Source organism: Myotis daubentonii, chromosome 13 (assembly GCF_963259705.1).
Source record: "Myotis daubentonii chromosome 13, mMyoDau2.1, whole genome shotgun sequence".
Classification (NCBI taxonomy): domain Eukaryota; kingdom Metazoa; phylum Chordata; class Mammalia; order Chiroptera; family Vespertilionidae; genus Myotis; species Myotis daubentonii.
In genome coordinates, this window is record NC_081852.1 from 6,493,563 (window position 1) to 6,508,042 (window position 14,480).

General features: G+C 37.8%; 1 protein-coding gene across 4 annotated transcripts in view; it reads left to right on the forward strand.

Annotated features, from left to right (window-relative positions):
* Positions 1 to 14,480, forward strand: part of MAPK8 (mitogen-activated protein kinase 8) — a 119,399-nt gene that overhangs the window by 81,867 nt on the left and 23,052 nt on the right. For 3 of the 4 annotated variants that reach the window (XM_059662071.1, XM_059662068.1, XM_059662070.1), the window contains 3 exons: positions 8,657 to 8,822; positions 12,297 to 12,368; positions 14,164 to 14,346. In XM_059662071.1, coding sequence (XP_059518054.1) covers positions 8,657 to 8,822; positions 12,297 to 12,368; positions 14,164 to 14,346 — 421 coding nt within the window. Of the gene's footprint in view, positions 1 to 8,656; positions 8,823 to 11,873; positions 11,946 to 12,296; positions 12,369 to 14,163; positions 14,347 to 14,480 lie in introns of all 4 variants that reach the window. The other variant, XM_059662069.1, reaches the window with a different exon arrangement.

The following is a 14,480-nucleotide window of genomic DNA, read 5'->3' on the forward strand; positions in this document are numbered from 1 at the left end:
GAACACAGGGTGTCTTTTCTTTTACTTAGATTATATTAGTCTTAGTTGGGCTCCATAACAAAATACTATACACTGGATGGCTTAAACAACAGAAATTTGTTTTCTCACAGTTTTGGAGGCTAGAAGTCCATGCATGACCAGCAAATTCAGTTTTTGGTGATACCTCTCTTCCTGGCTTGTGCCAAAGAGGGGGTGTTGGAGGGCATGTGCACAAGCTCTGGTATTTTTTACAAAGACACCAGTTATTTTGGATTAGAGCCCCATCTTTATGACCTCATTTAAAAACTTAATTACCTTCATACGGGACCTATATCCAGATACAGCCACACAGGGGTTACGGCTTCCACATGTGAATTTGGGGTTGGGGGAGACACAGTTCAGTCTATAACAGTGATGGTGAACCTATGACACGCGTGTCAGGTGACACATGAACTCATTTTTTTGGTTGATTTTTCTTTGTTAAATGGCATTTAAATATATAAAATCAATATCAAAAATATAAGGCTTTGTTTTACTATGGTTCCAAATACCAAAAAATTTCTATATGTGACACGGCACCAGAGTTAAGTTAGGGTTTTTCAAAATGCTGACACACCGAGCTCAAAAGGTTCTCCATCACTGGTCTATAACATAGTTCTTCTTAAATCTCAGCAGTGTTTTACAGTTTTCGGTGTGCAAGTCTTTCACCTCGTTAGTTAAATTTTTCTCTAGATATTTTTTATTTTGGAAGCTAGTGTAAATGAAATTATTTTCTTAGTTTTTAATTTGTTCATTGCTAGTGTATAACAAGGGTGGGCAAACTTTTTGACTTGAGGGCCACAATGGGTTCTTAAACTGGACCGGAGGGCCGGAACAAAAGCATGGATGGAGTGTTTGTGTGAACTAATATAAATTCAAAGTAAACATCATTACATAAAAGGGTACGGTCTTTTTTTTTCAATAGTTTTATTCATTTCAAACTGTCCGGATCCGGCCCGCGGGCCGTAGTTTGCCCACTGGCTAGTATTAAAACACAGCTGGTCTTTGTGTATTGATGTAGCTTTGCTTAATTCATTCAAATATAGTGGAGATTTTTTATTTTATTTTTACAATTTTCTATTTGTAAGATCATCTCATTTGCCCAATTGTTTGATTTCTTTCTTTCCGATTTGTTTTGGTTGGGTTTTTTGTTGTGTTTTGTTATTTGTTTGTTTGTTGTTGGGGTTTTTTTGTTTGTTTTGTTGTTGTTGTTTTTGCCTAGTTGCTCTGGCTAAAGCTTCCAGCAAAATGTTGAATGGAAGTGGCAAAGTGGAAATCTGTGCCCTGTTCTTGATCTTAGGAGTATGATATTAGCTGTGGGGTCTTCATAAATGCCCTTGATCTCTTTAAAGAAGTTCCATTTTGCATTGGAATTATATGCAAATTGTATGGTCAGAGGGTACAGATCCACAAGACTGCCTTCAGTTCAGGTCAACTGGCTACAAACTTGTGGTCCCCAAAACTACTCTGTTTTAATAATTCACTAGAGGGACTCAGCTCCAAACAGCACTGTACTTATGATTACAGTGTTATTATAGTAAAAGCATACAAATTTGAACCAATCAAAGGAGGTGATGCATTGGGCATAATCTGAGAGAGGTCCAAACATGGAGATTCCAGCCAGTCATTCTTTCCTCAGAGTTTGAAAGTACAGAGTATTTGCTGGCTAGGAAAGCTCACCCAAGTTTTTGGTATCCAGAGTTTTCCTGGCTGCTCAATCACATATTGCCTTCCTGGTGGCGGACCTTTAGTCTCCACCTTCCTAAGGTTTACACTAATACCTTTAGTCTCACATTGTTAGACTTCCTGTGGCCAAAACCCCAGGCGAACAAAGACACTGCTATCAGTCAGGACATTCAGGGCCGAGAGGTTACCTATCACTGAGGGCCAAAGCCAGACCTCTCTTTACAGTAAGATTAATTTTTTACCACATACCTTTTACTCCAAGTTTAAGTGCTTTTATTATGAAAAGATGTTGGATTTTGTTAAATGCATTTCTGCATCAATTGAAGTGATCATGTTTGGCTTTCCTTGAATCAATGTGATACATTAAATTGATTCATTTTGTACATTGAACACTTGCATTCCTGGGATCAAATCCCACTTTAGTCATAATGTATAAACCTTTTAATATGCTCTTGGGATTATTTTGCTGAGAATTTTTACATCTGTGTTCATAAGTGATACTGCTTTGTAGATTTATTTTTTAATGATGTCTGTCAGAATTTGGTATCAAGGTAATGCTGGCCTCAGAATGAGTTAGAAACTGTTCTTTCCTCATCTGTTTTTTGAAAGAGTTTAAGAAGGATTGATGTCAATTCTTAATTAAATGATTGGTAGAATTTCCCTTTTTTTTAGATTTTCATTATTGATTCGCTCTCTTTACTTGTTCTGGGTGTGTTCAGGTTTTGTGTTTCTTGAGTCAGTTGTGGTAATATTGTGTATTTTTAGGAACTTCTTTTTTTCATCTAAATGATCTAATTTGTTGGTATACACTTGCTCATAGTTTTTTTTTATAATCCTTTTGTGTCTGTAAAGTTGGTAGTAATGTCCCCATTTTAATTTATAATTTTAGTTAATTGCACCGTGTTTTTTTTTTTCATTGTCTAGGTAAAGGTTTATCAATGTTGTTGCTCTTTTTAAAGAACCAACTTCTGAGCCCTGACTGGTAGCTTGGTTGGTTAGAGTGTCCTCCCAGTACACCAAGTTTGTGGGTTTGATCACAGGTCAGGGCACACAGAAGAAGCAACCAAATCCTGGCCGGGCTGCTAAGTGGTTAGAGCTTTGGCCCTCAGACCAAAGGATCTTGGGTTCAATTCCCGATGAAGAGTACATACCACGGTTGCAGGCTTGATCCTCAGCCCCAGCAGGGTCATGTGCAAGAGGCAACTAATTGATGTGTCTCTCACATCGATGTTTCTCTCTCTCTCTCTCTTAACCCCATTTCTTCTTCCCCTCCACGCTCTCTAAAAAACTCAATGGAAAAAATATCCTCAGGTAAGGATTTAAAGAAAAAGAAGTAACCAAGTGGAATGACAAAAATTGATGTTTCTCTCTCTTGCTTTTTCTCTCAAAAGGGGAGGGGATTAATAATAAGAAAACCATAGATCTGACAACAGCATGGTGGTAGCCAGAGGGAAAGGTCGGGGGGGGGGGGGGCGGGGGCATTGAAAAGGGCAAAGGGGGGATAAATGGTGGTGGAAAGAGACGTTACTTTGGGTGGTATGTGCATGATGCAGTGTGCAGATGGTGTGTTTTGGAGTCATACACTTGAAACCTATATGGTTTTATTGACTAATGTCACCCAATAGATTTGATATAAAAATTAAAATTGAAAAAAAGAGCCCTGGCCAGGTAGCTCAGTTGATTAGAGCGTCGTCATACGCCAAGGTTTGATCCCTGGTCAGGGCACATACAGAAAATGAACCAGTGAATGCATAAATAAGTGGAACAGCAAATTGGTCTTTCTCTCCCTCTTTCTCCCTTTCTCTCTTTCTAAGCATCAATTAAAAAAAAAACAACAACACAAGAATAAGTTTTTAATCAAGTGAAGTGATTATAATGGGAAAAAGAGTTACTTATAAGGATGAAGGGTATTATACACTTATTTGGATAAATAATGTCAAGAACTTGACATGGAATAGAGTTGCCATGTACAAATCTTAAATTGTAAAAAATAGGATAACTGCACAAATACAATAGTATGTACTGGGATACTATACATATTCCTTTAGTATATAGGCAATAAAGTATTAAAAATACAGTACAATAGAAAATTTACATAATAAATTTGAACTAATAAGATTTATATGGGGTCTCTGAGGGGAGTTAAGGAAGTAAAAGTGCACAGAGGGAGAAAGTGAATTGGATGCAGTCACTCCAGGGGCCTCAGCTGGTAACTCAACTGGGCCTTTGTCCTGGGGGCAGCAGGACCTTGGAAAACGAGGCACCTCGCTGAAGGCAGTTCCTGGGGAGAGACTTGCTAAAGCTGTCGGCAGCCTACAGGGCCAGCAGCTGGAAGAATGAGTGCTCCGTGCTGCCCAGGAGTCAGAGCTCGCAGCACAGCACCCACGGTAGGCCACCCCTGGTGCTCCTTGTTCCCACTTTCTTCATGCAGTAAGTTCTGGAAACTGTTCTTCCATGGTTTTATTTGATGTCTGTTCCTTTTCTTGAGTATCTTACTAGAAGTTTAATGGGATAAACTACTGCACTCAATTCTGTAGCTGGTCTTGAGGCCACAATTTACTCCTCTCTCTGCTCTAGTACTCATTCAAAGTCCCCGCAGCCTAAGCTAATGCTTCTGCTGGGCTGAGAGTGCTTACTTGCTAAATAACCTGAACTTTTGTCCTGTAGGGGTTCAGTGAAAGTCAGGGTGGGGCTGGGCTTCCCTAGGGTCGCTCAGAGACCCAGGCTGAGTGAGGCTCCGCTGTCGGGTAGTCGGTCTCACCATGTGTGAGAAGAGGAAGTCCATGCTGTGTATAAAATTACACCTAGGTGGTGGTGTTGTTTTTGTCATATCAGCAAAACATACTTTTTTTGGTGTGCTGCAGAATTTTAGCAACCACTTTATGTGTGTCATGAGATTAAAAAGTTTGGAAATTGCTGGTCTTCGTTGGGCTCTTCCTTTTCTCATGGTGAAAGACAGGAGAACCAAGCTAAATCAAGCAAGCTCATTTACAGCCGTCTTCAGGTTTGGTGGACATCACATTCTCTCACATTCTCTTGATTGAGACAAGTCATCTGAAGGTGAAAAGGTATAGAGGTATACAGGGTTGGGAGGAGGAGATATCTGCTATATACACTGCTTTTTTTTGTAAGTGTCTAGTAACTTTTAGTTTTCCCAGAATGGCAAGGCCTGAAATATTCTAAACTCTGTTCCCTTTCATTTCTGCTTGTAAAGTGGCAGTAAATTGTGTTTACTGTATTACGTGCTCTGTGTTACGTTTACTGTACTACATTCTTTCACATCTATCCAGTAGCCACCAACACACACTACTAAAATTTTACTTTCTAATCACTTCTTCCCAAACTTACTCTGTAAAGACAAGGCCAGATAGTATTTTAGGCTTTACAGATGATACAAGCTCTGTTATAGCTTTGCTAGTGTAACACAAAAATAGCCATAGACAATAAGCAACTGAATGAGTGTGGCTGTTTCTTCACAGGTAGGCCTTCCTTTGCCAACCCTATTCTAGAGCCTCAGCTTCATTATGCAGGGCTGTGCCTGCCGAGTTCCTGCAAGTGACAGTGTCTTCGAAGGCGTTGCTATTATATAACCTGGATCACTTTTCCAACTGTGGTATTAGTTTCCCTGCTGCCTGCTACTCGACTGCTAAGCTATGATCATGTGTGTATGGAAGAGTAGCACCCTACCTGGCACCAGTTTCAGTGATATCAGAATAGACCATAGACCGGTGAGAAGGAAGAGCAGGCTGTGTGTACTGCACTACAGTACCACTTGTGACACCGCGTGTCTGGTTATCAGAATAGACCGGTGACGAGGAAGAGCAGGGCTCGGCGTTTACTGTAGTACAGTACCACTTGTGACACCACGTGTGTCAGTTTTTCTCACCAAACAATTTTCAGGTTTTCTGTACTTCAGCTGGTGTCCTACAATTTAATTCAGTTCTGACACTTTCTACCTGGAGACAGATTCAGATCCCACAGGTTAAAAGCTCAGCCCCACAAGATTGCCCCCACTGCAGATGCCGATCACAAGCCCTGGTTATTACTGTGATTCTGACCTCCTGGCTATAATTCAGAGGTTCCCACATCTTTCTACTCAGGATCAATTTATTTGCCAGAGCTTCTCACAGACTCAGGAAAACATTTTACTTAGTAGACTCCCAGTTTATTACAAAGGACATTAACTCAGGGAGAGCCAAATGGAGAGGTGCATAGGGCAAGGTATGTGGAAAGGGGTGTGGAGCTCCATGCCCTTTCTGGGTGTGCCACTCCTCAGATCTTCACATGTTCAGCACCAAAACTTGTCTTTTGTGGTTTTTATGGAGTCTTCATTTCCTTCCTAGGCATGTTGATTGAATCATTGACCATTGGTAATTGAAAGCTAGCTGAGGTCTGGGGGTGGAGCTGAAAGTTGAAGCTCAAATCACAATGTTGGTTCCCTTGGCAACCAGCCCCATCCTTTTGGGCTTTGCAAGTCAGCTCATTAACATAAACTCAGGGTCAGTGAAAAGGGCTTTAAAAATAACAGTCACCTTTATTGCTCTTATCAATTAAGGAATTCTTGCCCTGGTTGGTGTGGCTAGTTGGTTGAGTGTTGTCCTGTGCACCAAAGGATTAAGTTTGATTCTAGGTTAGGCACATACCCAGGTTGTAGGTCTGATCCCGGGTCAGAATATGTGCAAGAGAGAGCTGATCAACGTTTCTCTCTCCCTCTCCCTTCCTCTTTCTCTCTCTCTCTCTCAAAAAAAAAAAAAAATGAATAAAAAAAATTTTTTTTAAAAAAAAGAAAGAAATTCTAAGGTTTTTGGAGCTCTGTCTCAGTAATTGAGACAAAGACCAAATATATAGTAATTATAAATCACAATGTCACAGCTGGGCTATGCTGGGTACCAAACCCTGAATTCTCCATGGCTCACCAACTACGGTTTATTTCCCGCATCGCATGTCCAGTGCAGGTCATGACGGGTGAGGGCTCTGCTTTACCTCAATGCTCAGCAACCCAGACTGACAGAGGGTCCATCATCTGGAATGTTACAGTCACCAACAGGATGCCCTTCTATATGTTCTCACTCACATCCCACTTCACAGAACTAATCACAGTTAGGCTTGCCTGACTACCTACCTAATTGTGAGGAGGCTAGAAACTCTGAGAGAAGATGGAATAATGTTAGCTTAGTTCCACTCTGCTACAAATTCATGCAAATTCAGTTGTTCTTCTCATATGGTTCTAGCACCGGTAGAAAGGTACATATTGATAAATAGAAGGATAGATTTCAGGTAATATTATTTGAGGCATTTTTGGACAGTTTTTTCTTTAAAAAAAATCTACTTTTAAGTGTATTTTACTCTTAATTTTCCAAAATAAAATGTTTAAAATTAGAATTGTATTTCTAGATGAGAATGCAGTAGTGTAAAGAGCCATTGGCCTTTACCCATCCGAGTAGACATTGAAATGGTATCAAAGCTTGTAAGCTATATTTTTGAACATGCAAAGTTACTTGGCTGAGTATTGTGTTTTGGAAATAGTGCCAATATCATATTTATGGAACAGCAATAATGAAAATTTTCATCTTCTGTTTCGCTACACCTATTGATCTCTATTTTTAATTTGATAAAGCCCTTGGGTTATTTATCTTCTAAAACCATCCATGATTGCCTATGAAAAGATGTTAAAGACAACATACAATTTTTCCTGGATAGAGACATTGAAAAAGCAGTCATGCTTTTCAGGCCATAACGGAGTGTGTTTGTGTCATGGATGTATGTTTGCTTTCTATGGTCTCTTGGTTCACAATAGGTTTCATGGGAGCTAACAGGCAAAATGTGTTGAACTTGAAGCCATGAGTGCTTACGCTGCTGCCTTCCTTTTAATGACCACAGCATGGAATTGCTTAAAGTTGGGATCAGGTGGAAAATTCTTCACGAAGACATTATTTAGTAGCATTAACAGCAAGTAATTATATAGATTAGTGGCACCAAGACAATGCTGTCCTACCTCTGTGAGCAGACAGAGATTTTACGGACAAATTTGTGTGATTTGGGACAGCAGTCAGTGATGGAAAGACCACTGAGGACTGTTTCCGTCATTATACTTGGCCATCTGCCAATGAGAGAGGTCAAATGACACCTGCTTGGATTGACATAGAATGGCCAATTATTGATCTGTATTATCTACACAAACTCCATTGTGTCTTTAAAATCAGGTTTTCTTATGCTGGTAATTTAGTATACAAGTGAATATAAATGCTAACTTATGATTCTCTCTTTCTTTTACCATATTCGTTTTATATGAGCTTTTTTATTTTTAAATACTAGAGGCCTGATGCACAAACTTTATGCAAGAGTAGGCCTTCCTTCCCCCAGCTGCTGGCACTGGCTTCCCTTGCAGCCCCAGCTTCATCTGGAAGGATGTCCGGTCTAATTAGCATATTATGCTTTTATTATTATAGATTTTTTTATTGATTTCAGAGAGGAAGGGAAAGGGAGAGAGAGATAGAAACATCAATGATGAGAGAGAATCATTGATAGGCTGCCTCTTGCATGCCCCACACTGGGGATTGAGCCCGCAACCCTTGACTGGAATTGAACCCGGGATCCTTCAGACTCCAGGCCTACGCTCTATCCACTGAGCCAAACCAGCTAGGGCTTATGTGAGCTTTTAGTTGTAGTTCCAAATCACTTTACTCCACTTGATCAAAAATTACTAGCTAATCATAATTTCTAGCAAATAAAATATTACTAAGTTCTCTAATAACTGTATGTATTCATAAGTTAAATACCATCAAGTGAATTCCTCAAATGTGCCCAATATAATGAATTTATGCCGTGATATCGATTATGGTGAGAAAAATAAACAGTTTGCATGAATTGTTTTATCAGTGATCTGATAACTTGTGAACTGCAAAATATTTGTATATGTCATAGCATTCTTTTATTTTTTTATTTCTTAAAGGACTTAAAGCCCAGTAATATAGTAGTAAAATCAGACTGCACTTTGAAGATTCTTGACTTTGGACTGGCCAGGACTGCAGGAACTAGTTTCATGATGACACCCTACGTAGTGACACGCTACTACAGAGCACCTGAAGTCATCCTAGGGATGGGCTACAAAGAAAACGGTCAGAAAACACATTTACTTGAAATACTGTTCTGTTTTATGAGATTTCTTATGTAAATAGTTAAGCGGAAGTGCATAGTTAAATATATGTCACTGAAACGTTGTGTCAAGAGTTTTAAAGTAACTCTAAATTTTGTCATAAATGTTTGGGAAAATTAGGGTACCTGTTTATTTAATTACAAATACCTAACCATCAACACTACCTTTGGATAAGGACTTTGTTGCCATGGCCCCTGAAATTTACTTTCCTGTAACTTTACAGTGAATATTTCTAACATGGGCTCAAGGAGTATATATAGTGGACTGACAGTTTATCTTTTGTATGAATCCTAGTTTGCTGTTAGTGACATTTGCACCTATTTCCAACCCCCTGAGACAGGAGTTACCAGCAATAGCACTTAGTAAGCTTGAAGAGCCAGGATAAAGCCATCTGCAAAGCTGATGGATAATAAAGGTGACCGTTTGTAGGAAACTGCTGTTTCATCAACGCCCTGTGTCCAGCCTTAAAGAGATGGCATATTATGTGTGGGTATATTCAGTTACATATATCAGCATTAGAATCAAGGTTGAAGAAAATTGTCAGGCATGTAGTTCATGAATTATTAAAAAATTAAACATACACATATATTTAAGAAGAAATGTTGTAGACTTTCAGACAGGGGTGAAAGTGCACAGGCCTTTATTGACTTGTGGTAACTTCATCCAAAGTACTGCCTGGAATAGGGCCTGGACTTTTTCCTAGCAGTTTGCTTTGAACTAAGAAACTGTATTAAGTCAGTCTTCTTGAATCATTTTTAGAAAAGATAATATTGAACTGAGGATTTTAACTTCCTTTTATTTTCTGAGCTAATTAAAAACAAATACTTTAAACATTTACTATTATTCTTTTGTTCTTAAATAAACAGGATGTTTTGTTTTCTTACTATCTAAAATTGTCTTATACCCTGTAGATCTAGTGAGTTCGATTTAGTATTAGACTCATTGAGATTTTGTTGTTGTTTTTTAGGGTTTTTTTTTAGAATTGATACAAGTGACCAACATGAAGATTGCTTTTGCATTTGCTATAAAACCATTTACTTTCCCAGCTACTGTGTAATGTGTCACTCTGTGGCCTATAAATGTGATTTGGGGAGATAGCTCCCTGCCAGAAATTAGCACTAAAAAAAAAAAAACATATTAAGAATTGACTTGCTTTCCTCATAGATTAAGAGTTATGCAGATGACCTTATCACCTTTTCTTTCTTTTTTTTGGTCTCAGGAAACAGAGTCAAATGTAATGCTTAATAACAATAACTGCATTAGCCATCAAGGGCAAACATAAGAACTTCCTCCACCCACCCTCACCTGTTTTAACAACTTTGTCTTTAATGTTGCCTCTTATTGCAAGCTACCTCAAAGCTTTGTAGAAAGTATAATATACTGGAATATATATAAGCTGCCTAATTGGCTATAGACCCATTAAAAGAAGTTTTATGCATGAACCACTGACCCAGACACGAACCCACATGCTTGCGACTTTCATAGTCTGTTTAAAAATGGGTTTATGTGATTTCTTAAAGTTTTCTACATAACTGTGTCCTGGATATTTAAGTAAAGTTTGCCATTCTCTATAATCTATAGGGAAATTTTATTGTAATAGATTTTTACCAAAAATGAAAACCCTGGAATTTTTTTCCTAAATTCTTGTCTTTCAAAGTTGAATCCTACCATACATATAAAAAATATTTGCCTTTATTTTAATATTAAATTTTAGAGAAACTTTAATTCCAAAGGTTTTCCAAAATTTCTTTCCAGTTTAGCTCCTATGAGTCTATGGTGAACTGGCAGTCTCCTGTAAGGGTGTGTCCCAGAAAGTACAGTGACATTTCCTAAGTCCTCCAGTGTGGTAAAGGGTGTCTCTCTCTCTCACATCAATTTCTACCTTTTTCCTTTTTTGCCCTTAAAGAATTTAGAACTTAAAGCTTCAAAAATGAAAGCTTCTAAGGCAGTGGTTCTCAACCTAGGCTGCACATTAGAATCACCTGGGAATCTTTTTAAAATCCTGATTTCTGGGCCTCATCCTCCGGAAATTCTGTTTCTTTGTTACTAATGTTGTGGCCCCACCCCATAACAAAGAAACAGAATTTCCGGAGGACGAGGCCCAGAAATCAGGATTTTAAAAAGATTCCCAGGTGATTCTAATGTGCAGCCAAGGTTGAGAACCACTGGTCTAGCAGATCTCTTCAGAATTGATTAGAGGTCTCGTTGAAGTGGGAACTCTCAGACTGTATTCAGCCAAAACGAAACGTCTTCAACCAAAGCCATTTAGTTTTATGGGTTTAAAGGCTTTAGGTAGAAAACATGATATATGCTTTTTTACTGAGTTTCCTGACTTGATCATTTATCCACTGTCCATGCACTTGTTCCTGTTGGGATAGTAGGGTAGATGTAGCACAGCATTGCTGGGGAACAAATGATTTTCAATTCAAAATAGATATAGCACTACTCAAATACATTTATGAAATCCAGTTTGAAAATTTCTAAAGGGCTTCAGATTAATTCTTAACTATAATTATTCATAGAAATACATGCTTTCTGTTAAATATTTAACATGCTAAATTATTTCTGCTCATGCTTTTTTGTTGACTTAAAGAGAGAGCATAATGCACAGTTAAAACTCAAAATATTGTCAAGATTTCATTTTTTAAATTTTGCTACCTCGTGTACTTTTTCAACCTTATTTACAAAGTTTAAGTTTGCTGCTATTTTGTATTTTATAAACAAATTTTCAGTGACAAAATGTATAGGATTTTTAACTACATTATTTCTGTGCATGGCTCTCACTTTAAAATTAGATATATAGTTAAAAGGCCACACTTCACCATTTGCTTTTGTAATTCAAAGCCTTTTGAAAAATGTTTTGTGTTTTAAATTATTCCATTAGCTAAAATTAAAATCACTTTTTTCTTTTTGTGATGTTTTGTAGTTTTTATATAATGCAGTCATATTATGCTTCTTTGATTTTAATGACCTTTTGCTTTGCTTTTCCTTCTTTTGTGCTGCAAACATATAGTGGATTTATGGTCTGTGGGGTGCATTATGGGAGAAATGGTTTGCCACAAAATCCTCTTTCCAGGAAGGGACTGTATCCTTGTGCTGCTGCAGCAGTGAAATTAGTTAGTGATGGACTTCCTTATGTTCGCTAATGGGGATGAAGATGGTTCATTCTTACAAGGGGGTTTTAAACAGATAGCTTGTGGCTATTACAGTTCAAAAACTGCTGAGATGAGAAGCTGAAATGTTCGTAGGCTGCGTCCGGCAGCAGGAAATACAGTCTCTGCTGGTAGTTAGAGCACATTCACTGTCACTCATTTTTATTTTGTACTGCTTTCTATAATTTTAAAGTGTACATGGTGTGCGTGATTTTTTTTAATGTTTTTTTATTTTTTATTTTAACCAAATTCTTTATGTTAATGTCATTGCATTTTGTTTTCAGTTGACATTTGGTCAGTTGGGTGCATCATGGGAGAAATGATCAAAGGTGGTGTTTTGTTCCCAGGTACAGATCGTATCCTTATCTTTGGCCCAAAATGTAGTTTCTAAAGGTCAAAATGTATGACAGCACTTCAGCCATGTCAAGTATAATGTATTCTGTCTCTCCCTAATAATATTGTTAAATTACTCTACTCTTTCAAAATACCACCTGCTAGTTGACATAGACTTCCCTTCCCCCATGTATTGGTTGTATCATGTTATTTCTGAGAACTGCTCAAGTTAATTATCCACAATTATTTGCTGGCTTTGAGTAGATTTACTTAATGTAAATCAAAAATCATGGCAGACATTAAAAAATTTTAATAAGTATACACTTGATTCAGTCTAGAAGTACTTAGGACTTGAATATGAATTTTGGAATTGTCTGTTGCTTCTGGTCATCCTTTTGTTTTACCCCCTCCCCCCACCCCACCTTCCTTTTTGTTAATGTTCTTTGTGTTTTGTGTCTTTGGGTTGTCTGATTTCTTAACATAACATACTGATCTTTTCATCTGAGAATTTCAGCAGTAATAGTTTTATTATGGTGTAAGTAGATTTGGAGTCATGCTTTTTGTTCATCTATTTTAATATTTACATTACCAGCGAGTGATGTGTGATGTGTTTATCAGCTAGTCACCCTGAGACTGACGTGAGGAGAAGGCATGGGAAAGCCATATGCACTAGGTTCATCAGAGAGCTTTGGTTCTGGTCCCAGGGAGGACTGGCAGTGTGAAAACTTAGGAGGAAGGAGACAGGGAGTTCTAACCTCACAACTTACCAAACACTGATTCATGTTCACAGGTTTCAGAGCTTTCATACAGAGTTTATTACCTAAGTTAAACAAAGCATGGCAAAAGAAAACACCACTTTTACCAGAGCCGTCATTTTTATTTTCTGTTAGTGTAGAAAATTCTCAAAAAAAGGGACAGATTATAAGCAATATTTCTTAGCCTGTAGGACAGTGATGGCAAACCTATGACACGCGAACTCATTTTTTTGGTTGATTTTTCTTTGTTAAATGGCATTTAAATATATAAAATAAGTATCAAAAATATAAGTCTTTGTTTTACTATGGTTGCAAATATCAAAAAATTTCTATATGTGACACGGCACCAGAGTTAAGTTAGGGTTTTTCAAAATGCTGACACATTGAGCTCAAAAGGTTCGCCATCACTACTCTAGGATATGCATTCACATTTTCAGATGAGCCAGAAAAAAATATTTTTGTATTCTAGAATTGTGTACAGTTTACATTTAGAGTCCCTGTGGGTAGTAATTATCATTATTCTTTGAGTCATTTGTATTTGGAATTTGTTGGTTTAAGTGTTCACTTTTTTAAATATGTCTTTGTTGATTTTTTAGAAAGAGAAGAAGGGAGAAGGGAGAGATAGAAACATTAATGAGAGAGAAACATCGAGCTGCTGCCTCCTGCACACTCCCTACTAGGGATCAAGCCCACAATCTGAGCATGTGCCCTGACTGGAAATAGAACTGGTGACATCTTGGTACATGGGATGACGCTCAACCACTGAGCCGCACCAGTTGGGCTAAGCTTTCATTTATATGATAAAATGAATATTACACACACACACATACACACAGTCTCTCTCTCTCTCTCTCTCTCTCTCTCTCTCTCTCTCTCTCTCTCTCTCTCTCTCTCAATAAGATTTCTGTCCACCTTTTGCAAGGTGGCTATAAGATAAAAGATTTGTAACTGCCACATTCTTTCTTAGAATTTTATAATTGTTATTTTCTTGTTATTTTAATATGGCTATGACTATGTGTTGAACATTAGATACGGAGTATTTTTCTTAGCTACTTGATATTAGATATTGATCAGTGGAATAAAGTTATTGAACAGCTTGGAACACCATGTCCTGAATTCATGAAGAAACTACAACCAACAGTAAGGACTTACGTTGAAAACAGACCTAAATATGCTGGATATAGCTTTGAGAAACTCTTCCCTGATGTGCTTTTTCCTGCTGACTCAGAACACAACAAACTTAAAGGTACTTTTATAAATATATTTATTTAATCCTATTTGTGTGTGTGTGTGTTTTCATATTATTATGGAGCATACACTAAGTTTATTTCTGGGTGGTGGAACAAAGTAAGGTTTTAGTCATTTTTTTCTGTAACTATA